The sequence below is a fragment of the Tasmannia lanceolata genome, unplaced genomic scaffold (assembly GCF_043159265.1).
Source record: "Tasmannia lanceolata isolate RefF3 unplaced genomic scaffold, GAP_Taslan_0.1 ptg000026l, whole genome shotgun sequence".
NCBI lineage: Eukaryota > Viridiplantae > Streptophyta > Magnoliopsida > Canellales > Winteraceae > Tasmannia > Tasmannia lanceolata.
In genome coordinates this window covers 7,484,591-7,510,298 of record NW_027518703.1, presented here as the reverse complement: position 1 = coordinate 7,510,298, position 25,708 = coordinate 7,484,591, and the positions used below count along the sequence as shown (strand labels likewise).

Sequence of the window (25,708 nt, the reverse complement as noted above, 5' to 3'; positions counted from 1 at the left end):
GTGAGATGCTATTAGAAGGGCTGATTTCCAAACACAAGTGCACTATTCCAGCTCAAAAAGTGAGATGCTCTTAGCCCTTGATCTCATTTTCTATTTTAAAATAAAAAATGTAAAAAAAATCTAGAAAATCGCGGATGCCTGCGGGTTGACCCGACCCGTGTTTTTGCGGGTTGGGTCACCCGCGGATTGGTTTTGGCAGGTCACTAAAACCCCGACCCGTGCCCGCAAATTTGTGCGTGGGTTGGGTCGACCCGCGGGCACAGGTCGCGTTTGCCAGGTCTAGGTCCCGATGTCCCATTCGTTCTACAAAATAAGAGGATGCAGTTTTTGTGCCTAAACAAGAAGTTACCGGTTTCAAATATAGGGGATGACATATTCGACCCTTTTATTACTTGGGACAACCCACTTTAGTGTAAAAGATGAGTCATAAATGCACTAGACCGGGTTGTAAAAAGTAAAAAAATGGACCAAAAACCTATCGTCATTATTTTCCATTTTTTCTAGTTGTGATGGGCTGATGGGTGGCAGTACAAACCCGTAATTTTCTGTAGACACCCCATTTTGACCGTACCCTAATCCCTCCCTGTTTGAGCACAACCCCATCAAATCATTAAATTGGAACCCCAAATTCTACCTTAGAGCAGGTTAGGGTCCCACCAGGGTCCCTGTAAAATTTCGTCAGGACCCGAGCACGTTTGCCGAGCGAACGAGCTAAGACAACGTCGTGGTGCAAGTTCGGGGGGGTTGAAATATGTCTTTTCCCATGTACAAGAGGGCATTCTTGGAAATTTATGTTGCTTCCTTTGCAAGCAATCGTTATGGGCCATTGGATCAAATCATAGGGTTAGGAGCATGTAGAGGGAAAATAATTTTATGCCCATGTCTTACCCGAGGCCCCCCCCCTGTAGGTTAGGATAAGTGTAAAATACACTTGAAGGGGCTGTCTTAGGAGAGGAGAGGGGGTGCAAATTTATGATTCCCTTCTCCTTTAAAACCCAAATCGATTAGGGTTTGAAAAGGGGGAGAAAAGCTTGATTTTCGTTGAAAACAGGGAGCAGATTAAAGGGAGAGGAGGAGGAGATTTGTAGAGGAGGCTCAAGCTCTCCCACCACCGCCATCACCGAGCGTTGGCCAAGGCACCTACCTCGGCCAACTCCATTGAATCCGGCAAGGCCGCCAGAGCTCCAGCCGCTTCCCGCCACCATTTCCTTCCTCAAATACCATCTCTATCATTGGTTTTAGCCTCAGCCTCCTTCTCATCAAGAGCCCTTTTACCCCATTGTGTTGATTTGTATAGCTAAGAGTGGAGAGAACCGAAATAAAAGAAGAGATATAGTTTAGCTGCCATTGATTCCGGCGGGGTTCACCGGAATCCGGCAAGTTTTCACAGATCCGGCACCTCTAATCTCTCAGCAACTTCCGATTCCACCCTCTTTTGCCTCCATTACAGCCACTCCCTATAAACATCAAACCCTCTTCATCACAGCCATCATCCCTACCCCTCCATTTCGCCCAAACCCAGATCTGTCTCCACCTCCACCATCTCCATCCACCACCCACCGGCTAGCTCCATAACCTCCTCCACTTTCTCCTTCTCCCCTTCACCTTCTCTGTTTTTTGCCAAACTAAAACCCATCTAAGAAACCCCCTTTTCGACCATCCCCATCTTCGTCTTCTTCTTCTTCTTCTTCTTCTTCTTCTTCTTGATCTCTACCCCCAGCCGAAACCCATCTCTGCAACTCCGGCCGGCCACCACCATCTTCTTCTCCGGCCTCATTTTCTGTCGGAATCCGGCAAGCCCTTCTCCGATCCTCACCATCCTCGCAGCCACCACCATCCCCCACCACAAAACCCATTTTATTTCCCTCAAACCCATTCCCCTTTTTCTGCTTAAAACCCATTTCCTCCTCCACCAGATTTATAGAACCCTCGTAAATACCCAAATCTCCATTGCCACCACCATCAAGAGATCACACAGAGAGAGAGAGAGAGAGGGAGCAAAAGGGGTCGTAGGTCTTCTCCTCCGGTAACGTTGCCGGAGACGTTGCCGGAGCTCCGACCACGCCATTTTCACCCCCAAACCCGCTCCCATAACCCATATCTGTAAACCCTCTTATCAAATTCCCCATTTCCTTCATCCCATCTCTGCAAACCAACTCCACCCATCTTCTTCGCCCATTCACCATTACCGCCACTAACCCCATCTCCACCTCCACCAGAAAACCCATTTCATTCCACCTTCTCTGCAACCCATCTCCGATCACCTCCACCTTCTCTCTCAATCCGACCATCCCCACCCATTTCTGCAGTACACCAAACCCACCTTCAAACCCATTTCATTTTCCCCATCTCACCTTCTTACATTCAAGCCCAAATTCCACTACCATCATCTCTTCTCTGAAAATCATCACTTCTCCTTTAAAACCCAAATCGATTAGGGTTTGAAAAGGGGGAGAAAAGCTTGATTTTCGTTGAAAACAGGGAGCAGATTAAAGGGAGAGGAGGAGGAGATTTGTAGAGGAGGCTCAAGCTCTCCCACCACCGCCATCACCGAGCGTTGGCCAAGGCACCTACCTCGGCCAACTCCATTGAATCCGGCAAGGCCGCCGGAGCTCCAGCCGCTTCCCGCCACCATTTCCTTCCTCAAATACCATCTCTATCATTGGTTTTAGCCTCAGCCTCCTTCTCATCAAGAGCCCTTTTACCCCATTGTGTTGATTTGTATAGCTAAGAGTGGAGAGAACCGAAATAAAAGAAGAGATATAGTTTAGCTGCCATTGATTCCGGCGGGGTTCACCGGAATCCGGCAAGTTTTCACAGATCCGGCACCTCTAATCTCTCAGCAACTTCCGATTCCACCCTCTTTTGCCTCCATTACAGCCACTCCCTATAAACATCAAACCCTCTTCATCACAGCCATCATCCCTACCCCTCCATTTCGCCCAAACCCAGATCTGTCTCCACCTCCACCATCTCCATCCACCACCCACCGGCTAGCTCCATAACCTCCTCCACTTTCTCCTTCTCCCCTTCACCTTCTCTGTTTTTTGCCAAACTAAAACCCATCTAAGAAACCCCCTTTTCGACCATCCCCATCTCCGTCTTCTTCTTCTTCTTCTTCTTCTTCTTCTTCTTCTTGATCTCTACCCCCAGCCGAAACCCATCTCTGCAACTCCGGCCGGCCACCACCATCTTCTTCTCCGGCCTCATTTTCTGTCGGAATCCGGCAAGCCCTTCTCCGATCCTCACCATCCTCGCAGCCACCACCATCCCCCACCACAAAACCCATTTTATTTCCCTCAAACCCATTCCCCTTTTTCTGCTTAAAACCCATTTCCTCCTCCACCAGATTTATAGAACCCTCGTAAATACCCAAATCTCCATTGCCACCACCATCAAGAGATCACACACAGAGAGAGAGAGAGGGAGCAAAAGGGGTCGTAGGTCTTCTCCTCCGGTAACGTTGCCGGAGACGTTGCCGGAGCTCCGACCACGCCATTTTCACCCCCAAACCCGCTCCCATAACCCATATCTGTAAACCCTCTTATCAAATTCCCCATTTCCTTCATCCCATCTCTGCAAACCAACTCCACCCATCTTCTTCGCCCATTCACCATTACCGCCACTAACCCCATCTCCACCTCCACCAGAAAACCCATTTCATTCCACCTTCTCTGCAACCCATCTCCGATCACCTCCACCTTCTCTCTCAATCCGACCATCCCCACCCATTTCTGCAGTACACCAAACCCACCTTCAAACCCATTTCATTTTCCCCATCTCACCTTCTTACATTCAAGCCCAAATTCCACTACCATCATCTCTTCTCTAAAAATCATCACTTCGATTCCATCTCAGATTACTTCTCTGAGGTTATTTGGAGTGTGAGCAAGAAGGAAAAGAGGGAGTTTTAATTTCTTCATCACCTGCTACCTCTGATTCTTGTAGAATGGAGTCTTGATATCTTTATTTGGAGTTTTGGGAGAGGGTTGTCATTAGGGTTTTGGTTGAAGTAAGCAAAAAGAAAGGAATCGTACTTAAAATTTCTTGGCACCTTGCGGCCTTTCTGAAAAGGTAAAGGAGGAAGGAGGTGATTCTTGTTCAGCGCATTGATCATTTTGTTTCAGCTGCAAGGGTTTGAAAAGTTAGTTCATACCCAATCTGACCTTTTAAATCTCAGGTGCGGCTTAGTGAGAAACCCATTTTTCTTAATGCTGTCTTTGGGTCTGACCTTAAAATAATCATGCTTAATGAATGCCTATGACTTGGGGTTGATCTTTGCCTTAGAAATTTGTAGAATTTTCATTGTTGGGTAAATATTCATTGAATGGTGCTCATTGTTATGTCTGTGTGATCATGAGTTGAAACCATCTAGCTCAACTTAACACCTGTTGATCTAATGTTGGCATGAGTATGTTTTTCCTTTCATCATATATAGCAATGGCTCAATGATTTAGTATAATCATCTTTAGGGGACTCGCTCAATCCAAGTAGCGCTCCCCTCTTTGTTTAGTAGGCCTACCCAGCCTTTTGGATTTCTTTTAACCATTTAAAAAAAAAAAGAACCCTTCTCTGGGCAATGATAAGGTTACTTGGAGCCTGTCTTTGTGTTTTGTGGCTCACCATTTTTTGCACTTGAATCTGCACAAGTTGATGCCCCCTGTTATGCACCAAAATTTATAAAAATCAGAAATATCATTGCATGCCTTTGTATAATTTGTTGAAAATTTAATATTCTTCTTTATGTTAAGTTTTGAGTTAGGTTCTGAAGATGAATGGACTGTTCAGGTGAGACTATCCTGAAAGCTTATCATACTCATTTTTATTTATTTTTTACTTAAATAAATTGTTTTAGGGAAGAAGGAGATCAGATGACTACTCTATTCGATGTTATTGACATGAGTACTGTCTGATTTCAAGGCGGGATATAGAAATATTATCATGTGTATTTGATATCAGATGATTACTTTGGCATCATCTGATTTCATTGGAGTCCCCGTATTGGGGTTTGTGGTTGGCTTTGAAGTGTTTGATATTGTGTTTACTTTATTAGGCTATCCAGCGGCTGGTCTGGACTAATTAATGTTGTTTATCATTTTATGATTGCTATTCTTGCAGATTGTGCACTCTTTAGTTGTAAATCATACTTTGCTAATACTTGATTTGTTTTTATAATAATTGAATGGAAATTTGAGATTATCTGGTAGCCTTTTCTTCTCTTTTTGATAGACTAACACAGTCTTATAGATTTCTGTTAAATTTTCCTTAGATGCTAGAATCCCCTCTCATTGTGAGGGCGATGAAGGCGCTAGCCCAAGCCCATCCTTAGGGGACTTGCTCAGTCCAAGTAGCATCCCCCTCCTTTATATATAGGAGACTTGCCCAGTCTCATTCTCTTGCTAAACCTCCTCTTTGTGCGCCGTTTGGTTTTGGGAGAACACCCTACTCGGCTTTGCAGCATACCCCTACCCTTATGGGTATTGGGTTGCACATTTGTTGCACCCTAGGGCTAGGTAGCCGTCCGGCCCGGCTGGGTGTTTTACCTCTGCCAAATGTGCAAATTCGTGTTTCCTTTTCTTTTAGAGAGTCTTTGACTCATCTATCCTTTAGTTGGTGTTAGTGGAGTCTTTGACTCGTGTTTCCTTTTCTTTTAGAGAGTCTTTGACTCATCTATCCTTTAGTTAGTGTTAGTGGAGTCCTTGACTCGTGTTTCCTTCTCTTTTAGAGAGTCTTTGACTCGTCTACGCCAGTTGGTATCAGTGGAGTCTTTGACTCGTGTTTCTTTCTCTTTTAGAGAGTCTTTGACTCGTCTATTCTTTAGTTGGTGTTATTGGAGTCTTTGACTCATGTTTCCTTTTCTTTTAGAGAGTCTTTGACTCATTCGTCCTTTGGATGATTTTGCTGGAGAGTCTTTGACTCGCTCGTCCTTTAGATAGTGTTATTAGAGAGTCTTTGACTTTGTTGTCTTTATTGATCTTGCTAGGGAGTCTTTGACTCATTTATCTTCTTTAGTAATTTTTATTAGAGAGTCTTTGACTCATTCGTCCTTTGGGTGGTATTATTAGAGAGGCTTTGACTCATTCGTCCTTTTAGTAGTTTTATTAGAAAGTCTTTGACTCTTTTGTCTTTCATAGCGGTGCTATTAGAGAGTCTTTGACTCATTTGTCCTTTTAGGAATGTTATTAGAGAATCTTTGATTCGTTTACCTTTGCTTTTGATAGTGTTATTTGTTTAGGGGTTTCCCCTATTTGCCCTAGGGTTTAGCCCTAAGGTTTTGCTTTGTATATTCCCTTAGGTCTTTGACCAAAAGGGTGAAAAACTCTTTAAACTTCAAAAACATTTGAAAAACTTTAAAAATGTCAAAAGCATTTGAAAAACATTAAAAAACTTAAATCTTTTGGCTTGTTAGGTAGTATTAGGAGAGTTCGTTTCGAACTACGTTGGCTTGATCCTCTTCCACGAGGTACGTAGTGCAGCTTGGGATCTTCATCCCAAGTCCAGCCAAACTTTGTAAATAAAAAATGCTTTAACCCTTCAACTTTAAAACCTTGTTTTTAACAAAAATCTTTCTCTAGAGTTAGGAGTTTGTCCTAGATAGAGAGTTTTAGAGTTAGGAATTCGTCTTTGATTTGTTGTGTGCTTGTTTGTGTTTGTTTTAGAGTTAGGGGTTTGTCCTAGCTAGGAGTGCCTCCGTCCGGTTAGTTGGCGATTCACATCGCCGACTGATGACTAGGTCTTGGATACGTTAGCAATCCTACTGTTTTCCTTAGTGCACAGCCTAGTTACACATAGGTTGTAGGAACCACCTGCATTAGCTTAAGGCTAACTTGCATTTAGTTAGGGCATATAGGGTGTCCTAAAATCTACAATTCACTGGAATTTAAATAATCGTTCAAGAAGCTTTAATAACTAGTCCGGTCTTTTAGATCGAGTCTAAGATAGAGGTCTAGGTGTTTTAGGCATCCTAGCTTAGAATAGACGCGAAGAACTACGTTGCCTTGATTCTCGTGGAGGCGGGGATACGTAGGCTTCTTTGGATGAATATCAGACCATCCGAGGACTCGGGCTAAATCGTTTTAGAGTCTTAGGATTTGTGGTGTTGTTATATTGTATATTTTGTTGTGTTTTCTTACTTTCTTGTACTGATCTTATACCTTGCATGTGTTTGAACATCAGAACTTAGACACCAGTTAGGTATGTCACTCAGAACCTAGTTATCATTAGGTGCCATTTATTTCGATTCTTTTGTGTGTGCTTATTTTCATCTCCGAGACATGCATGATTAGATAGACGTTTTCTCGGAGATGCGTGTTCCCATTTCATATGATTTTCTCTTGAAGCTCTTCAAGGTTAATAGTAAATGGCATAAAAGACCAAGTGTTCGCACTCGGGCAAATTTGGGGCGCTCTTCGGACCTTCTCCATTCGTCATCAGGCACGGACCTTCTGTATCTCTGGTTATCTATTGCAAACAGAGCATTTGTTTTGGTTCCATGGCGTGTCCATGGATGGCGACTCTGAGTTATTTCTAGATATATCTTGGTTTCGAGCCCTGGCTCCGGATCAGGATGTATCTCTTTCTTTTTATATCGCCACTCATGCTATGCTGTGAGGGTGGCAACAGTTTCGAGAGTTCCTTGGCAGAGCTCTCCTTCACGTTGTGGAGATCTTAGAGGATTGCAGGAGGGATCTCGTGTCCCTCGGCACCGTCCTCGGATCGGGGTCCACATTTTCAAAATGTACGGTGCAGCCCACTCCATAGGATGATCCAAACCGTCCATTTATTGGGCCACAACGTAAATAGCTTGCGCCCCAAAAATCATTTACGTAGGATAATCATATCCCTCCGATCCATAGCAAACTTCAATAGATCGAGGGTTCAGGATCATCCTATGGATCGGAGGGTTATGATCAGCGTATGGACATGATTTTTGGGGCACAACCTATTTACATTGTGGCCCAACAAATGGATGGTTTGGAACATCCTATGGAGTAGGCCAAACCGTACATTTTGAAAAATACGGGTGTGTATGGCCACCCATCTGAAGGTTCCTATGTCTCAAAGGAAGCTGGAGAATCCCCTCAAGCTTGATGAAAGGGAAAGACGTCCCTTTCTTCACAATTCTGGAAACAAGGGTGAGAGAGAGAGAGAGAGAGAGACTCTTGATGTTCATATTAGAAAGTTGTGCTTTTCCATTTCCATTTTCCTTTTCTTTTGATATGGGCACTCCTCTCTTTAATAGGTAGGGGTGAGAAAAGAGAGGCTTTTGAGGAGTGTCGATATCAAAACAACTATTCTTACTATTTAGCTATGCTAATAATAGAAAGCTATTTTTGATATAGACACCCCTCTAATGCTTCAATCTTCTCTTGATGTTGACAAAAGTGGCGGGCATTTAATGAAACGTGGGGAAAAAAAGGGCTGCCCTCTAAAAGTGAGTAAAAAAGAGAGCTATTAATGCTCCCTAGCAAAACCCTTATCATTTTTACTAAGAGAGACGCGACTTGTATTCCTTATAACGGATCAAATGTCCCTTTTTTTCTCCTTTCTTTTTTCTGTTTTGCTTCCACGGTTAAGAAAAGAGGAACCTTCTATGTCTTACAACTCCATCACTCTGTTAAGTAGTGTTCTGTAGTGTCTATGTTCCACAAGAGAAAGAAAAATACACATTGTTTGATGGTACAATTGAATGACCCTAAACTTAGGCATTAATACGAGCCCATTGACACTGAGGTTCATTCACTGCTGACTGGACGACTAAGATCATCTAAAAATTGCAATTTTATAATTGTTCTACCTAATTCACGGTACAAGTGAGGTCCACTTAAAATATGAAACCGGTAAATTTATTTTTTGAAACTAAAATGAGGGCAAAAGTAAGCCAGTAAATAGTAAATAGAACATAAAAACTTCATCGCTCTCCCAAATATTACTTACAAAGGAAAATATAAAAAGAAGGGGGAGATGATTTTTTTCACCCCCTGTAGTATTATGCGCCCCCTTGTAAAGTGAATTGTCGCGGACTTTAACGCTTTTCGATGTCAAATCCATGGTTTAAAATACCGGTTTCGGTCCTTGGGAAAACTGAAATTTCGGTCGAAATTTGATAAGAAATTAAAAAGAGTATTCAATTAATTTCGAAATTTCGGACACCACGGTCAAATCACGTTAAAATAGGGGTGCATAATCATAGATGGGTGAAAAATCATCTCCCAAAAAAAGTTACATGAATTTTTACAAGAGTTCAGATCTCCAAACAACACAGAGACTGAACATGGCCACAGTATTCCCTCGGCATCTCTATCCTTGTCCACGTGTGCTTATTTCCTTCGCTTAACTCCAACGTGTACGCCACGTGGGGTCCACCGTACTGTTTCGTCCCAGTCACCAACATCTTCCCCTGCCACATCACCGCATAGCTCACGAGCCGTACATCTGTAGGCAACTCAGCCACATCACGCCACGTGGCATCTTCACACGCAACAACGTAACCTTCGCGGCACCGAAACACCTTCCCGTCATCATCCGCCACGCAGGACCTAGGACACGTGCCAGCATCCAACATGTCCTCCTCTACTGGTCCCCACTTCCACGTGGCAACATCAAAACCCTCCGCGCTCTTCTCGAACTCTCCTTGCGTGTCCGTACTGTACCCTCCGATGACGTGGAACCTGCCACGGTGGAACACCCCTTTGCATTCATCTCGCTCCCTCTCCATGTCCGGTAGCGAGGCCCACTCATTCCTTGCCACGTCGTACGCCAGAGCAGTTTTTAAAGCGTTCTTCCCTTCATCATGCCCTCCTGCTACGAACACTCTCCTGTCCGAACCAGACGCACAAGCGAAGAACGATCTCTTACACCCAGGCATGCGGGCCCCACCCCGCCACGTGGCAGACACCAGATCATAAACGAACACGTCATTCGAGATGGCCCACGTAGTCGGATTCCAACCGCCTACCATAACAAGATGCCGTCCGGTAACGACAATCTGACAGAAGAGCGGCAACCCGTCGTGGTAACCGGGAACCGGCGGTAGCCGGTGCCACGAGCCGGCTTCAGCATCGTAGAGATTAAGCCGGTAAGCCGGGGCGACCGGGTATTTAGAATGCGAAGACCCGGTCGGCTCGGCTTGAGCCAATACGACACAGGCTCGGCTCAAGCCGCTGTCTTTCCTCAACCGGTGAAAAACCGGTGACTCCAGTTCCTCCTTCCATAGCTTTGAAACCTTACTGACGGTACCAAAATGGGTATAGTGAACACGAATCAGACATTCGATTGCGATTTCGCTCGGTAAACCTGGAATCAACTCCATCACAGTAAAAAAAAACCCGAACAAAGAAATCCAGAGAGAGGGGGGAGGGGGGCGAGAGAGGAAAACGAGGTATTTAAGCTTGTCTATGTTTTCTTGGTTTTTATAGAAGGAGGAATTGTTCTAGAAGGAGTGGTAAGAGAGGACGATGGGAATCCATGGAATGTCGAAGAGACCGCAGTCTGCAACTGTTTTTTTTAAGTTGCGGGATGAATTTTCTTTTTTATTCTTTATTATTCTTTTGGTTTTTATATTGAGGGGGGCGACCCTATCTGAACGGTTACATAACCGAGACAATCCGAGGGATGTGTTTTCTTGGCCACGTGTATTGTTTCAAATATTTTCCACTGACATGTGCTGTTGAGATTGCGTGCGATTTCTTGTTTTTTTTTTTTTTTTTTAAAAGAAATGTTACTTGAACACCCTTTTTATGGGATACACTTCTTAACCAAGGTTTAAAATTTGGGTTTAGGTACAGGTTTCGAACCCTGAAATTTCGAAATTTCGGTCAAACTCTGGTATAAAAAATAGAAACCAATATTTTATTCAATATTAAATTTCGGCAGAAATTACCGAAATTTCGGTGAAATATTAAATTAATTAAAAAAAAAGATTTTTGGGTCAAATTTCGGAAAAATTGAAATTTCGACCGAAATTCCGAAATTTCGGCTGAAATATTTCGGTGTTTTGTGGTTTCGGTAAATTCGGATTTCAGTCTAAATTCAAAACCATGTTCTTAACTGTGTGCCAAAGATTATGTATCTATGTAAACAGCTAATACAAGGAATTTTGATTAACTTTTCTTGTCTAGATTTTTACAAGCTTATCTGACTAGGTATTGCAGTATGAGATATTGTAAAATTGCAGGTGAGGTCCCTCTTGCTTAATGATCCAAATCACTCATATGAATGAGCCATTTCGTAAAGGGAAATGATATGTTCACCAACTTTGTAAATATTCAATTAAAGTGCCTCAATCTAGCACTTCCCTCTTGAAATTTTCCTACTACTAGAATGTCTTATCATTTGATGTTTAGATTTCTCATGATAATTAATTACCCATTACAGTCCTTTTATTTTGTAAATATTCAATTAAATAACATAAATCAGTTATTAAGATAATTTTAAGTTCGAACTCGTTGGGTGATTGCGCCCATCCGTAGGCAATAGTCCCGCCCTAACAATTGGGATGGGATTGCCCTTTGTCATAAAAAAAGAAAAAAAGAAAAAAGAGATAATTTTAAGTTGGGGTTTTTCGCACGAGAAGTCCTCTACTTTGCTCTATTTGCAAAAGCAGTCTTCTAGTTTGACAATTTGCAAATAGAGCGTCACATTTAAAAGAAATTTGTGAATCAGTGCCATCAATTTGTGACTAAGACACCCATGGCAGATTTTTTTTTACTTACAAAAGATCAAAATACACGTGATGCTAAGTGATATATTTTGATAGGGTGAGTCCTACCAACTCAATTCAAACCCGCGCATCAGGTGGGGCCCACCATTTTGCCTCTCGTTTTGATGGCGTACATGCCCATGTGTATGGTGGGGTCCACAATTTTACATGTCGTCTTTTTTATGAGGTGGGCCCATTGTTTTACTCCCATGCATAACAAAGTTAGTATATGTAAAAGTGATATTCCCACACCGTTTATTCAAAACTTATCATTGACTGTCATGGGTATTTTGATCTTTTTACAAGGTAAGTTTTTGTCTTTTAGGGGTTGGGCATGTAGCTCAATGGTTGAGGCTTGGTTTCTCAACCTTGAGGTCTCAGGTTCGATCCAAGCTTACCTACTAAAGAGAAAGGTTTTTGTCTTTTCACTTAGCAGGACATTTTGGTCTTTTTAATAAGTAAAAATCTACGATGGGTATTTTGGTCACAATTCAATAGCATGCCTTTATTTGCCAAATTAACTCAAATGTAAAGACTATTTGCATTTTTGCAAGTTTTCAAATTAGACACTATTTGCAAATAAAGCAAAGTAGAAGACTTCTTTTGCAAAAAACCCTTCAAAGTTTTAACCATACATACTGTCCAAAGGATAAAGTTGGCCCTAAGAAAGTCCGTTACACATGATTAATAGTGACAACTCATTACCTTACCAGAACACAACGGGCAGGATACATGTATGTAACTCTGGCAGCTGAAATCCGGAATGACTCTCGTTGGTGGTCCCGCGTTGAGCTCAGACTCCTTAGATGACCTGCGACTTGTACGCACATAGAACAAGCTAGGAAGAAAGTTTGGAGTTGGATATGGGGAGCCTCCGATACTTAAGTCAGATGTGACAACAACCGTACAGTCTGAACTTATGGAGGAAAAGGAACGGGATTGAATTGAGATTCTGAGATGTGAGATGTGTACCTCGAAATTTGTTCTGTATTTTTTTTAGGTAAGCTGGGATCTAACCAGAGACCTCAAGGTTGAGAAACAAAGCCTCAACCAATGAGCTAGAAGCCCAATCCCATTGGTCCCTTTTTATAAACTAGAGTTTTCACAATTATCAGAATATACCAATTGGCTTACTTTTGCCCGGGCTGATTGCCATGTACACGGCTGCTGGGTGTCCCAAGTAATCAAAATGGGCGGATTTATCACTTCCCTTTTGATAGAGAAGGTGCTGTGAAGGAGAATTGTACCGTAATCAGTTAGTAAGACAACAAAACAAACGGAAAATATGAATAGCAAGTCGTCTTTCTAACTTCCAAAATATGGGAAAAGTAAAGAAGTCATACTCGGTTCCCCAAGTTTTGCCAATAAAAAAAAAAAAGTAAAGAAGTCATGACCGTTACGTTTCAGAACAGAATGCCATGACCATTATTCTCTGAACATAGTGTCTCTGTCCCCAAGTTATAAATGTCTTTTGACCCAAGAAAATTATAAAAGAAAAGCTTCCAGAATCAAATCAGATCTATGCATAGCATCACGCTTTTTTTTACTTCTAATGAGATCTTGACAATTTCTTAGTAGGCTCTTTTGGAAGAGAAAGCCTGACTCCAATAAACAGTTTTGGACTCACCATAACACAATTCACAAACAGGGCCCATAATTTCACACCTCTGCATAACATGGGTGGGACCCAACATTTTACACTATATTTTGATAGGGTAGGTCCCACCAACTCCGCTCAGACATGTGCATCGGGTGGGCCCAATTATTTTAACTCCTAAGTTTTGATGGGGTGGGTCCCACGGTCTCCTTTCAAGGTGGGGATAACCATTTCACAACTCATGTTTTGGAGTCTGCGGCATTTATCTATCTATCGGATAACCATTTCACAAATCATGTTTCTTTCTAATGTTGTTAGTCTTTTTCTAAGAAATTTTTTTATTGAAAAACTTTTCCATGAAGTTTTTTTAATGGTAATTTTTTCTACGCCTCATGCTTAGCATGGAAGTGTTTTACAACATGCCTCTGTAAAGGCCCATCATTTTACACCCATGTGTGGGGCCGACCATTTTACATCTCATGTTTTATTATGGTACGGCCCCGCCATCTTCACCCAAACCCATGGATATAAAGGAAAATCAGTCGCCTCGCTCTTGTTATGGGAACGAAACCGCCTTAAAGACTTCCATTTTAATATGAACGATTTGCTAACGTCCATCGCAAAAGGCATTTCGCAGGTGGTCAGCTCACTTTTCAGCAGCTTTTGTCTTCATTCATGAAGTGGCTGGTCTGACATGCAACAGACCCGCCGCGAAAAGCCTTTTTGGATGGAGGCTAGCAAATCCCTTAACATGATTCTGATGGAGAAGGTGCCGTGAAGGAGAATGTACCACAATATAAAGAACGTGGGTCAATAAGACAACTAAACGGACGGAAAATATGAATAGCTAGCAAGTCCTCTTTCTAACTTCCAAAATCCTTATATCCTTATCCTTACTATTCTAAAAGCCTAAACCTCGAAATTTCGTCAACCATCTTCCCCTAAATTCCTGCTATATCCTGATCTTATGGCCTTTGATTTTCTTTTTTATTTCTTAAAAAACAATCTCACGCGTCCGTACCATATACTATTTCCGTCTTTTAGTCTCCCCAGTTACTCCTGCAGAAGTATCCAAACAATTACCGCAGTCTCAACCAATCACCATGGCCTCTTCTCTCGACTTTATCACCCGTCCCGCCAGGTGTTTGGCCATCTTATGCATACTTTTGTAAAGTGTGGTTTCCCTGCATACCGTCTTCTGCTTTTTAGAGAAGATGCAAGGAGAAGTTATGAAGCTTTTCAGAAATACGATTTTTTGTGATTTTTTATTCTACCGAACTGCTCAAGGTACTCTCTCACTCTCTCTCTTTATGGGTGAAATTTCGTTGCAAGTTATCCTTATGTGGAAACCCAAACAGGGTGGCTCTTAAAAATCCATTGATTGAAGGTGCAACTGCTCCATATATCTCAGTTTAGTATTTTTTTTTACTCTCTCATTATCTGAAGGTGTGGATTTTGGCTTCAATTGTCTATCTTTTTAATAAAACTTCAAATGCAATATCTAGATATGTTAAAATCTTTGGTTTACAAGAAGAGATTATGTATCATTGGAGTGCCGAGAAGAGGAATATTCATTTCATGAAAATAAATGCCTATGGTAAGTGGGTATTAAATGTAAACTCTTGGAAAATTGTGTTGCATTTCATTTTTTCTGACAAACCATTATTTACTCAGAAAATTTCTTATTATTTTTTTCGTATGAAAGTATTAAAAGTGCTGTCATTTTCCTTATCACTTTCGATTGAGAGAATTGACTTTCAATTGACAATGGTTTGTGGAAACTTCTATTCCTTTTTCCCCTTTTCTGCTGAAATTTTCACAAAGTTCATCTAAAAAAATGGGAAATGCCTATGGTGAGTGGGTATTAAATATATTCTCTAGGAAAGTTGTGTTGCATCACTCAACTTGATGGAGAGTCGTATTAAATTAACAGAGTTCCGGAAACATTTGATTGATTGAGCAGTTGTAAACTCAAATGATTAGACTGTAGAAGCTTTTAAACTTGAAATATTTATGGAGTGCTACACAAAATTTATAACCAACTTGGATCCTAGCCTCATCAAGGCAATGTGGAGTTATAAGATTTTAGAGCTCGACCACAAAGTTTTAAGTCCAAGGCCTCTGATTCCAAATTTTAGAAATCCTCACTGAGACATCATATTTGCTAAAGCAAGTTTATTTAGCGAATTACCTTAGGTTAGAATCATTTCTTGCCTTTGGGCAATCTGATAATCACAATATTTAATTTCGCTTTGAATGATGCTCTATTCATTTTGGAATTTGTTGTTAAAGTATAACAGATTAAAAACACCTTTAGCTTTTGGAGTGATTGGTAGTTTCACATTTGTGAATTGATCTGAGTGTGAAACTTATTATGGATTCAAAATTGTCTTTAGGTTGATTGAGTGTAAAACTGATTATTGACTCAAAATTGCCTTTAGACCCTGTTTGATAGGGTTTCTACTTATGCATTATATGGGTGTATTTTTTAATTCTAGGGTTTGGATGGTAAATGGTTTATGGGAAAAATGATTTCATTTCCTTCTTCCTTTGTTCTTTCTCATTTTTTTTCTTTGAACTTTGGTGTTGAAAATTTTTCAGATGTAAATGGAATTATGGTTTCCTTTTCTATGCTTTGGAATGTATGTGGTTGTACCCCCAAATGGCAATTGTTCGTACATCAAAAAACAAACCCATCCCCAGTAAGAAATCTAGCAATACATGAAAGTTCTTTCAGTTTTCTGGGTGTATTAGACAAAGAAAAGAGATATGTTTCACTTGAAATGATCATATTACTTCTCTCTTTTTACATAAGATTGATCTGGTTCTGTCTAGCCATCTTCGTCTTCGGTTGTTGGGATTGAAGCTCAGTTTTCAGTGGAAGTTGGGTATCATCCTTTGAGGGTTGTTAATATTTTTATTCAATTATTGGTGTGGGTTTTCAGAGATCATGTTGTTAAATTATGTATCGTTTTCACAGTGATATCCTTCCATAGATCCTTCCATTGAATTTGTGAGGTGAAATTACAGTCCAACAAATGGGCTTTCGTGACCTTACCTCTTGCATCTGTGTCTTTATTGTTATAGTATTTGTGTATGTCACTTGGACGATGACATTGGCAGAAGATTTTGATTTCTAATTTGGTCAGCACGTGAGTCTCTCCCAACCCTCAATCCTCTCGACACGAGATGTAAATTGTTGCTTTGAAATTTTAAGCCTGCATGATTTATATTTGGGATTGAAGCTCAATTGAGAACGATGTTCCTGTGGTTGATGCTTTTGACAGGCCATTTGGTGAGGCGGCAAAAGTGATGGTTGAAGAGAAAGGCATAACTGTCAGAAATAAATTCCTTTGGAGGTGCACTTTAGAAAATTCTGTTTGGAATTCTGGGGATGAGGTATGCCCTTATCTCTGCTAGTTGTTGTTGTTGGTTATATCTTGCTAACTTAGAGTGAATGAAAATAAATGCTTTCTTAATAGCAGTTGGAACTGAACGTCTCTAATGTTACATTGTGTATTCTCCTCCATGTGTTTCTTTTTTCATTATGCAAAGTATTGGGTAATTCATTTAGGAGTTGTTATATGGTGTGTGAGCATAGGTACAAGTGGCCCCACATGTCCAATTATCTGAACCATATATTTGCAAGGTCTTGCTATGCAGATAAATAGTTTGGATCATTGAACAAGTGGCCTAACTTGTAATGGAATGCTATCAATTATTTCGACATTGATAGGGAAAAGGCTCGAATGATAGTCCAGTCAAATGAATATATAGATCTATGCTCAAAGCAAAGAAATTTACAACAACTTTTAAAATGTGAACTGTTGAATTGATCGAAAAAAGGTGTCACATACAATTAGGTTCAATGGGAGGCTTCATAGCTTGGTAGGAGATGCATATAGAAGTATGTATAGAAGTAGGTTGTTGCAAAGAAGATCCCCTCTTTGTAACTCTTTTTGTTTAGAGGGGCTTCTTGATTTTCATTTTTCAACTTTTTAGATGAAGATATCTTTAATTTCACAATGAGTACATCTCCCACTAAAGTTTACTGGGCCTTTTTGAGTTTTCGGCATCAAGTCAGAGAACCTGATTTGATACATTCTTCCTTTTCTATCATTGATCCTTATTCAACTTGTATATGTTTGTCTATAAATTAACATGGACACAATTGAAGTAACTTAAATATACAGTTTTCCTATTCAGATTTTGCTTCTTTCATTCCCTAGGTGAGTGGTATAGTTTAAGTGAATCGTATATTTGAAGTTGATTCTTCAGTGACTATGGTTCTATGAGTAGCTATTCTTAGATGCATGTTTTCATAAGTCATTTACCTTTTTCCATTTGATCTTTGCTCTGTTCTGGATGATCTTTTTTGAAGACATGGCTATTTTTTTTCCAGTTTAGATCTTTGTGTACTTCAGCAAAGCTCCCTATTTTCCTCTTAATATCCTAGGTTTTCTTCCTTTTTACCATTAGAATCGTGTCTTTCTTTGTTTCATTTGAAACTGCTATTTTCTTGAGTCGGTCTTCCTTTCACCTACATATTTTTCCCTTGCATAAGATCTGGTCTTTGTAAGGTGAAGTCCTTGGGTAGATGCATAATACTATTAAAGCATTGGATTTGGAGGATTCGAACAAACTTTATTTCATCTCTTTTCTGTATTTCAAGGGTGTGAAGGGGGCTACTGGTCTGTTATAACTCGAGATTTTCAAGAAAAGCTCTTTTTTTTCAGGTAAAATCTGTGAATAAATTATCTTTCATTCTTTTCTTCTTGGGTTTAGAATTTCCATTTTCTTTATAATGGTGAAGTTATAAGATTGGATTTGACTTGAGAAATGGAGAAATGGGCAGTTGGCATACAAGAATGTGCTTTATTAGGAAGTTAATTTCTAAAGGATTCTTCCTAAGCAATACTATAAGATTATACTCGATGAAACCAGCAGTGGCTAGGATAATAGGAAATAACCCCAAAGCAGCAGTTGTAGATGATCTTTCTACTGTTTCTTGCATTTTGGCATGCTTTTCTTCATTTGCTGCGCATGCTTTCGCCATAATCTTTTTATACTTCTTGGTCTTTCTTCGTCAGATTAGCAGTGGCACAGGTTGTTAAAATTGGGTTGCATTCAAATTTTTGTATTGTTTCCCATATAAATTCCAAAGACTATCTTCTATTTTTGTTTCAGTAACAGGTTTACCCAGTGTGTCATTAGTTATTAGAGTTATTTCATACAAAATAGATTCGAAAGAAAGGAAAAAATTATTCAGTGATCGAAGGATATGCCAAGAACTAAGATGAACCGCAAAGTACATACAGATCAGTTTTCTGAACTTTCTTATAATTTTATTAGTTTCTTAGTTGTTCTTGCTTAACATTATCTTAGCTATTTGAAGAAATGCAAGCTCCATAGGGATGGTTCATCTGCAAAGTCTTTGAGATACATTGGAAGGTATTTGGACACTGCTAATATATGTGCGAGTTGAATTTTTTTCTAAAAGTGACTTGATTGATATGATTATCTTTTTTTTATAACGGTAATAGATATGAATTAGATTTTTCATGCATGTTCACTATGAATAAGAACTAAATTCTTCCTGGGTCTGATGTTTTGCAGCAAAGGTTTTTTGAGAAAAATTCTGTTTTGCAAGAATAACTGATATGAATTATGAATGGCTTCAGCCCTGAAAGACCAAAGTCATGGAGTGTATACAACAGATCATCACATCCAGTAGCAGATGAGGCACCATAGATGCAATTGAGCACATTTGTGAAATCGTGGAGATCTTTGAACATTTGTTGAGGCCAACATCCTCTTTCCTTTAACCTAGAAACAAAGCCGAAGGATCCCTAGAATCATATCAATCAAGTCAATTCCATGAAAAGTGAGCCTTGTTTTATAATGCATATTGAGCATTAAAAGTTGACACTGTATAAAGTGCTCTTGTATTTTTCCATATTGATATTCACTTTACTTATTCAGGCCATTCTGTTATTTATATCTTTGTCGCAGGTGCATTTGCACGTGCACTTTTTACTAGTATGGTAAAAGTAAAGAAGTCCATGCTCTTCATAATTTCAAAACAGAATGCCATGGCCGTTGTTCTCTGAACACGTGGCTTTGTCTCCAAGTTATAAATGTTTCATGACCCGAGAAAATTATAAAAGAGAAGATTACAAAATCAAATCAGACCGACATACGGCATCACGTTTTTTCTTTTTCTTTTTTTACTTCTGATCAGATCCTGGCCATTTGTTAATAGGCTCTTTAGGAAGAGAGAGAGCCTAATAAACAGTTTTGGACTGGCCATCAGTTCTCAAAGTCTAGAACGAACAGGGTTTAAAGGCATCTATCTATAATGGCAGAGATTATGTGGTGGTGGACGGTCAAGTCCCAGTGAAGGCGGTACGTGAAACATACCACTCTTGATATTTGATCCAAAAGCAGCGCACATTTTAGGAGGCTGCTTTTGGACACTTTTGAGGAGGATGCTATTGGATCAAATATCAAGGGTGGTTCTGCTTTCACGGTACTTGACGTTTGGGCACCATATAAAAACTCCTATTATGAATGCTAATCATGTTTCTTTCTAGGGATTTGTTAGCGTCCATCAGGGTCACTTTTCACCGGATTTTGTCTTCATTCACGAGGTGGCTGCTCTCACATGCAACTGCCCATCTTCGAAATGCCTTTTGTAATGGACGCTAGCAAATCCCTTATTTCTATTGTCATTCATTTTATTTGCAATAAATTTTTTATTTGAAAACTTTTTTCCATGGAAGATTTTATTGGAATTTTGTCCACGGTAGATTATTTTATAGCTACGGGCAAGGCCCATCATTTTACAACACATGTTTTGATAACACAGGCTCATAATTTCATACCTATGCATAACATGCGTGGGACCCAACATTTTACACTATATCTTGATAGGGTAGGCCCCACCAACTCCACTCAAACACATGCATTAGGTGGCGCCAATCATTTTAACTCTGATTCTTTATGGGGTGGGTACCACACAGTCTCCATTCACGGCTGGGCTAACCATTTCACACCTCATGTTTTGATGGGGCCTACCGTCTACGCTATCTATCTATCTATCTACTAATCATGTTTCTTTCTAATGTTGTTTGTCTTTTTCTAAGAAATTTTTTATTGAAAAACCTTTTCCGTGAAGTTTTTTTCACGGAAACTTTTCTATGACAGTTTTTTTCCTACACCTCGTACGTAGCATGGGTGGGGCCATCGTTTTACAACATGTCTCAGTAAATTGAGGCCCATCAAGAGCCCACCATTTTACATCCCATCTTTTAATATGGTACGGCCCACCGTTTTCAGCCAAACCCATGCATATAGTGGGCCCATCATTTTACATCTTGTTTTGATAGCGTGGGTCCCGCCAACTCCACTCAATCTCATTCATCTTGCGAGCCCACATTTTACCTGATATTTTGATGGGGTGTGGGCCGTGGGGCGCATTAGTTTACACGATTCATGCCTCGCACGAGCTAAGAATGCTAGTCTAATGGCTATAAAAAATTTCACATCTATGAGGTATGGAATAGTTGTAGAGAAATTTCCTTGGGATTTGCTAGGGAATTTCACCGAAAGGCATTTTGTAGCTGACTGTTAGATGTGTGGACAACCACCTCAGATAAATTATATGAATGAGACAAAATCTTCTTCACAACTATTCTCGAGAATGCAACAGTCAGCCGCGAAATGCCTTTATGTGAAATTCCCTACAAATCCCAATTTACTTTTATACGATACTGAGGAAAGATTCCCTTGAGGACATGTCCCTCCGATGGTGACCCTATCATTAAAAACAGCTATGTTATTAGTTGTGTCGGCAATGTTCCTGGCCCACCGACCAATGGAAATCCTAAACTAAGAATGACAACATTATTAAGTATGCTGACATTGTCTCTTCCACTTGATCCGAGTTGATTAATATAGATAGTCAGTCGGTAGATAAAAAAGGGCAATATTATTAAATGGGAAATGTTATCCGCACTACTGTATTTTGACGAGGGCACTCCTCACTCTATTAAAAGTACGGTATTAGCCCACACCATAGGATGATCGAAACCATCCATTAGATGGGCCACAACCTAAATAGGTTGTGCCCCAAAAATCATTTCCATAGGTCGATCCTAATCCTGTGACAAAGCCAATACCGTACTTTTAATAGAGTGAGGAGTGCCCTCGTCAAAATAAAGTAGTGCTCATAACATTTCCCTATTAAATATATTGCCATAGTTTTTCTCAATACAATTGTTATATCCACTAATTGAACTATCGTTGATTAATTGATCGCCCTAATCAGAAATGACAACATTATTAAATATACCACCAGCGTTTTTCCACTCGAACCGTTATATCCGCTAATCGATCCATTAGTTGATTAAGGTGGTTGATCGCTCGATTTAGAAACAAGGATGTTATTAAATATACCGGCGGTGTTTTTCCCACTTGAACCGTTATATTCACTAATCGAACCATCTTCGATTAAGGTGGTCGATCTCCCCAATCATAAATGCGAATGTTATTAAATATATCAGCAACGTTTTTCCCACTCTAGGAATTACAACTTTTGTCTCTTATAGGGGTGAGCTATTTGTCGAGGTGTAGTGTCGTGCAACAAATCCGAGTGTCTCCGAGGACACTAGCTGTGCTCTGATGATGTCAAGAAGGGCAATAGGGTCTTTTTCCTCCACTTTTTCATATTTGTGTGTATTTTGAAGTGAAGTCCAAAACTTCCCCCATCACGTAAATCTCTATCCGCATGCTAAGATATCTGGTTGCTATATAAAGAATTCATTTATACGGTATTTACTATGGCCACTGATATTGATACTACCTTGTTTTAATAATTGCACAGACTCAGCTTGTCTTTTCTTTGTTAATTTGGTTTCCGAGAGCCTATTGGAACTGTCAAACCACTGACATCTGCTTAAATTATAATAGACATGATGAGTCAGTGCAATTATTAAAACACTGTAGTGCCAATACCATTAGCCTTCAATACGAAGAAAACTTTATCTAGAGTGCTGCGACGAGACCGGAACCGGAAGTGGAACCGGACAAATCTCAACATGCGACGTGGCATGGGAGGGGTAGTTTTGCCATTTTAAAAAGATAAAAAAACCATTTATTAGGTTTTAATAACCTCTACTCTAGGGCTCGAAAGTTGTTTCCAAAGGCATAATCAACGGCTCATATCATCCAATTCAGGTCAGCAGCGTTCAAACCAATCGGATACCGTTCAACATATGCGGGCATAATCAACGGCTCATATCATCCAATTCCATTTTCGCGCCACACGCTACGTCAGATTTTGTTCTTCCCAAAAGTTCCCAAGGGTATTTCCATCACTTTACTCCTCCTCGCGAATAGGCAAAGTGTCTGTCTACGCTCCACAGTTCACAGCTTCTCATTTAAGCTAGTAGCAAAAGGCAACAGAGAAAGAGAGTGAGATTGCTTCTCGTTATGAAATACTGGATTTGATCATGAGAGGTTCGATTTTATCTTAATCTTTTGTCCTATGTTGTGTGATATCGTTAAAAAAAATTTAATTGAAAATTATTGTTTTTTTTTTCCCCCTTGCTAGGGTTTGGATGATTGTTCGCTCTGTGAGTTTCTGAATCTGGAAGGGGACCGAGATTCGGTTCTTGGTCCCCGGCAGATAATTTGGATTTGGTGTTCATATATAGTACGATACAATGACTGTTGATTATCTGCGTAGCTCGTTGTTCGGATTTCCTCTCAGAAGTTCCAAGAATCGAAAACACATTCATGTCAATCCCATTGTAAGAAGTAATTTGGAAACTAGGGTTTTCGTTGATTTTTTACGTGCGAGGTGGAATCAGAAAAGCCGTGGAGGAATTAGGTTTTCTCGATTTGGCGAACGAAATCACGAGGTTTCGTCAGGGAATTCTGGATCAAGAAGGTTTTTTGGGATGAATTGTGTGAATGAGCATTTCTCTAGAAGTAAGGGTTTGGTTGGATATTTTGTTCCTCTGTGGAAAGAGGGTTTGTTTTTAGTTAGGTGCTCTGTTTTTGTCGCTGTTATTTCTGCAATTGGAATGTTGGTATGGTATGGGCAGGTTAGGGCTAGGAGTTTTATTGAGGCTCAGCTTTTACCATCTGTTTGTTCAATATTGAGTGAGTATCTTCATCGCGAGCTTGATTTCGGTAAGGTTAGGAGTTTGTCTCCTTTGGGGATCAGTTTGCAGTCTTGTTCAATTGGACCCCATGAAGAGGAATTCTCTTGTAGTGAAGTACCCACGATGAAAATTCGTGTTCGCCCTTTTGCGAGTTTGAGAAGAGGGAAGATTGTGATTGATGCTGTTTTATCTGGGCCAAGTGTTTTGATTACTCAGAAAGAGGATTTTACTTGGTTAGGGATTCCTTCACATTCTGAAAGTGGTTTGCAGAGACATCTTTCAACTGAGGAAGGAATAGATTATAGGACAAAAACTAGGAGAGTTGCTAGAGAGGAGGCTGCTGCTCGTTGGGCTGTTGAAAGGAGTGAAAAAGCTAGGCAAGCTGCGGAGATGGGGTATGTTGTAACTCAGCATGATTTGAATTCAGTAGGAAATGATGATTCGAAGGATGGTGATGGTCATTCGGCTGAGTTTCCGGCCACTGGTTCGTTCTTTTGCATGGATGAGCGGATGCATTGGAGGGATCATCATTGTATGGACATGGGTTTTGAGTACGGTTTGAAACATGCGGATTTGGAGAAATCGTTCGGTGCAAAGATCCCTAGCCGCGGGCTTAGTTTTTGGTCTAGAATATTGTCTAGTCCTGTAAGGCACAGTCTCAAACGGAAGGCTCGTAAGAAAGAGATTGCAGATGCTAGAGTAAGTATTAAAAGAAGAAATCTTGAGCGCAGTGCGGCAGCTGCACTTGCATATTTTCAGGGTCTAGACGGCGGGAAGTTTAGTGAGACTCATACTCAACATGGAAGGCCTTCAACTCTTAGCAGTGATGCTGTTCATGTCGAGAGGGTTGTGGTGATGGATGAGAAAGCTAGTAACATTAACCCTACTGTGATGGATAAAGGTTTTGAAGGCGTGCATCACGAGGAGGAGGGGGGGCATGTGAAGGAGGCACCAATTGAAAGAGGTATTGGGCATTACAGTAGCAATCTAGATATGCATTTTCTTGACAAAACTGAGAACAATATGGAACTTAAAGGTGATTCAGAAAGTAAGCCTTCTACGGAAGATAAACCTATTGTTGGTCAAACTGATAGATTCAGTTTTATACATGCTCCTTTTCTTATGGCTGTTAGGGAACTTGGCAGGGTAAAAGTGTCAAATGAAAACTCTCCATCGCGTGACAGTCTTAACGAAGTAAAGGAAACCAACGCATCTAATCTAAGCATCGAGGAGTTGAAACAAATCCAGGCTGTGGATAGTCATGTTGACTCGGAAGCCAGCTGCCATGCTTTACCTGACCCAACACTGGGGTCTCTCAAAGGCAGATCAGAAGGTAGCAGAGGTCATAAATCTCAAGGTGTCTCGTTTGCTAGGTTTGGACTATGTGTAGAAATGCACCAGTCAATTTCATTTTGGCCCGTGAGCGTGAAAATTGGGTTGTCCTGTTTATCTGAAATCACAAAATCTTTATCTGATTATTTGGCGGTTCACACTCAGAAACTTAAGTCATACATGGGTATACAAATTGATGATCTTGCTCCTGAACTTGCCGAAGGAGTAGATATACATATTGAAAGCATTGTGAAGGTGCTTCCAGTTACACTTGACTCCGTTTATTTCACGGGTGGAACGCTGATGCTACTAGGATACGGGGACCGGGAGCCCAGGTGTGGACTCTTCTGTTATATTTATAAATAATTTTTTTTTCTGGGAAACTAATATATAAAGCTGTCTTTTCCAGCAAAATGCCACGAAAGGATGTGCCCTTTGAAAATTGGCAAAATAGGTAATTAAGGAATTTTGAACCCAGAATTTATCTAGGAACCTGGGCAAGACCTTAAATTTTATTGATATGAAGCAAATGATACAAGAGGAAGACATGCCGCCATGCCTCAAAACCAAAAAAAAAAAAAACAAAACCAATACATCACACATTAAAGCAGCCCCGTCCCCGCTTGCAGGACTAAGGAAATCTTTCTATTCCCAAAAGAATTGATTACATTTCATGTCACAGGCGAAATTAACAAGAGAATCCACTACTTGATTGTGTTCTGTATAATGGTGAGTAAACCTTGGCTTGATTTCAAAAATGAAATCTTTTAAATATTGCTAGTAATAACTTATAGAATGAAAGTCCTTATAAATAAAATTCAAACAGCACCGGTTCAAATTACATTTTTTTCATGTGTAATCAAACAATTGAAAAACATGAAATTTTGGGAATTTTTTTTTCTTTTCCAA

At 40.3% G+C, this 25,708-nt stretch overlaps 2 protein-coding genes and 1 long non-coding RNA gene across 8 annotated transcripts in view; 2 read left to right on the top strand and 1 right to left on the bottom strand.

The window, feature by feature from the left end:
- Positions 1–8,882: 8,882 nt before the first annotated feature.
- LOC143858701 (F-box/kelch-repeat protein At1g15670-like) lies at positions 8,883–10,529 on the bottom strand. Its single transcript, XM_077369416.1, has one exon. The coding sequence runs from the start codon at positions 10,310–10,312 to the stop codon at positions 9,245–9,247; it is 1,068 nt and encodes a 355-aa protein (XP_077225531.1). The 5' UTR covers positions 10,313–10,529; the 3' UTR covers positions 8,883–9,244.
- A 3,613-nt stretch (positions 10,530–14,142) lies between these two features.
- Positions 14,143–19,361, top strand: LOC143858797 (uncharacterized). 5 transcript variants are annotated; one of them, XR_013239047.1, is made up of 5 exons: positions 14,143–14,585; positions 16,586–16,697; positions 17,971–18,034; positions 18,486–18,749; positions 18,915–19,361. It is a non-coding gene; the product is annotated as an uncharacterized LOC143858797 (long non-coding RNA). The 5 variants fall into 5 exon arrangements; XR_013239045.1 differs by having other exon boundaries at positions 17,971–18,606; positions 18,694–18,749; XR_013239048.1 differs by lacking the exon at positions 18,486–18,749.
- A 3,240-nt stretch (positions 19,362–22,601) lies between these two features.
- The window catches only part of LOC143858800 (protein TIC236, chloroplastic-like), a 55,429-nt gene continuing 52,322 nt past the window's right edge, over positions 22,602–25,708 (top strand). Inside the window, exons 1-2 of one of the 2 annotated variants that reach the window (XM_077369518.1) lie at positions 22,602–22,817; positions 22,912–25,134. In XM_077369518.1, coding sequence (XP_077225633.1) covers positions 23,024–25,134 — 2,111 coding nt within the window. In that variant the 5' untranslated portion in view covers positions 22,602–22,817; positions 22,912–23,023. The remainder of the gene's footprint in view (positions 22,818–22,911; positions 25,135–25,708) is intronic. The other variant, XM_077369517.1, reaches the window with a different exon arrangement.

What these genes read in the sequence shown, in the direction of transcription:
- LOC143858701 (XM_077369416.1), bottom strand. Translation starts at nt 10,312, where the DNA reads ATGGAGTTGATTCCAGGTTTACCGAGCGAAATCGCAATCGAATGTCTG.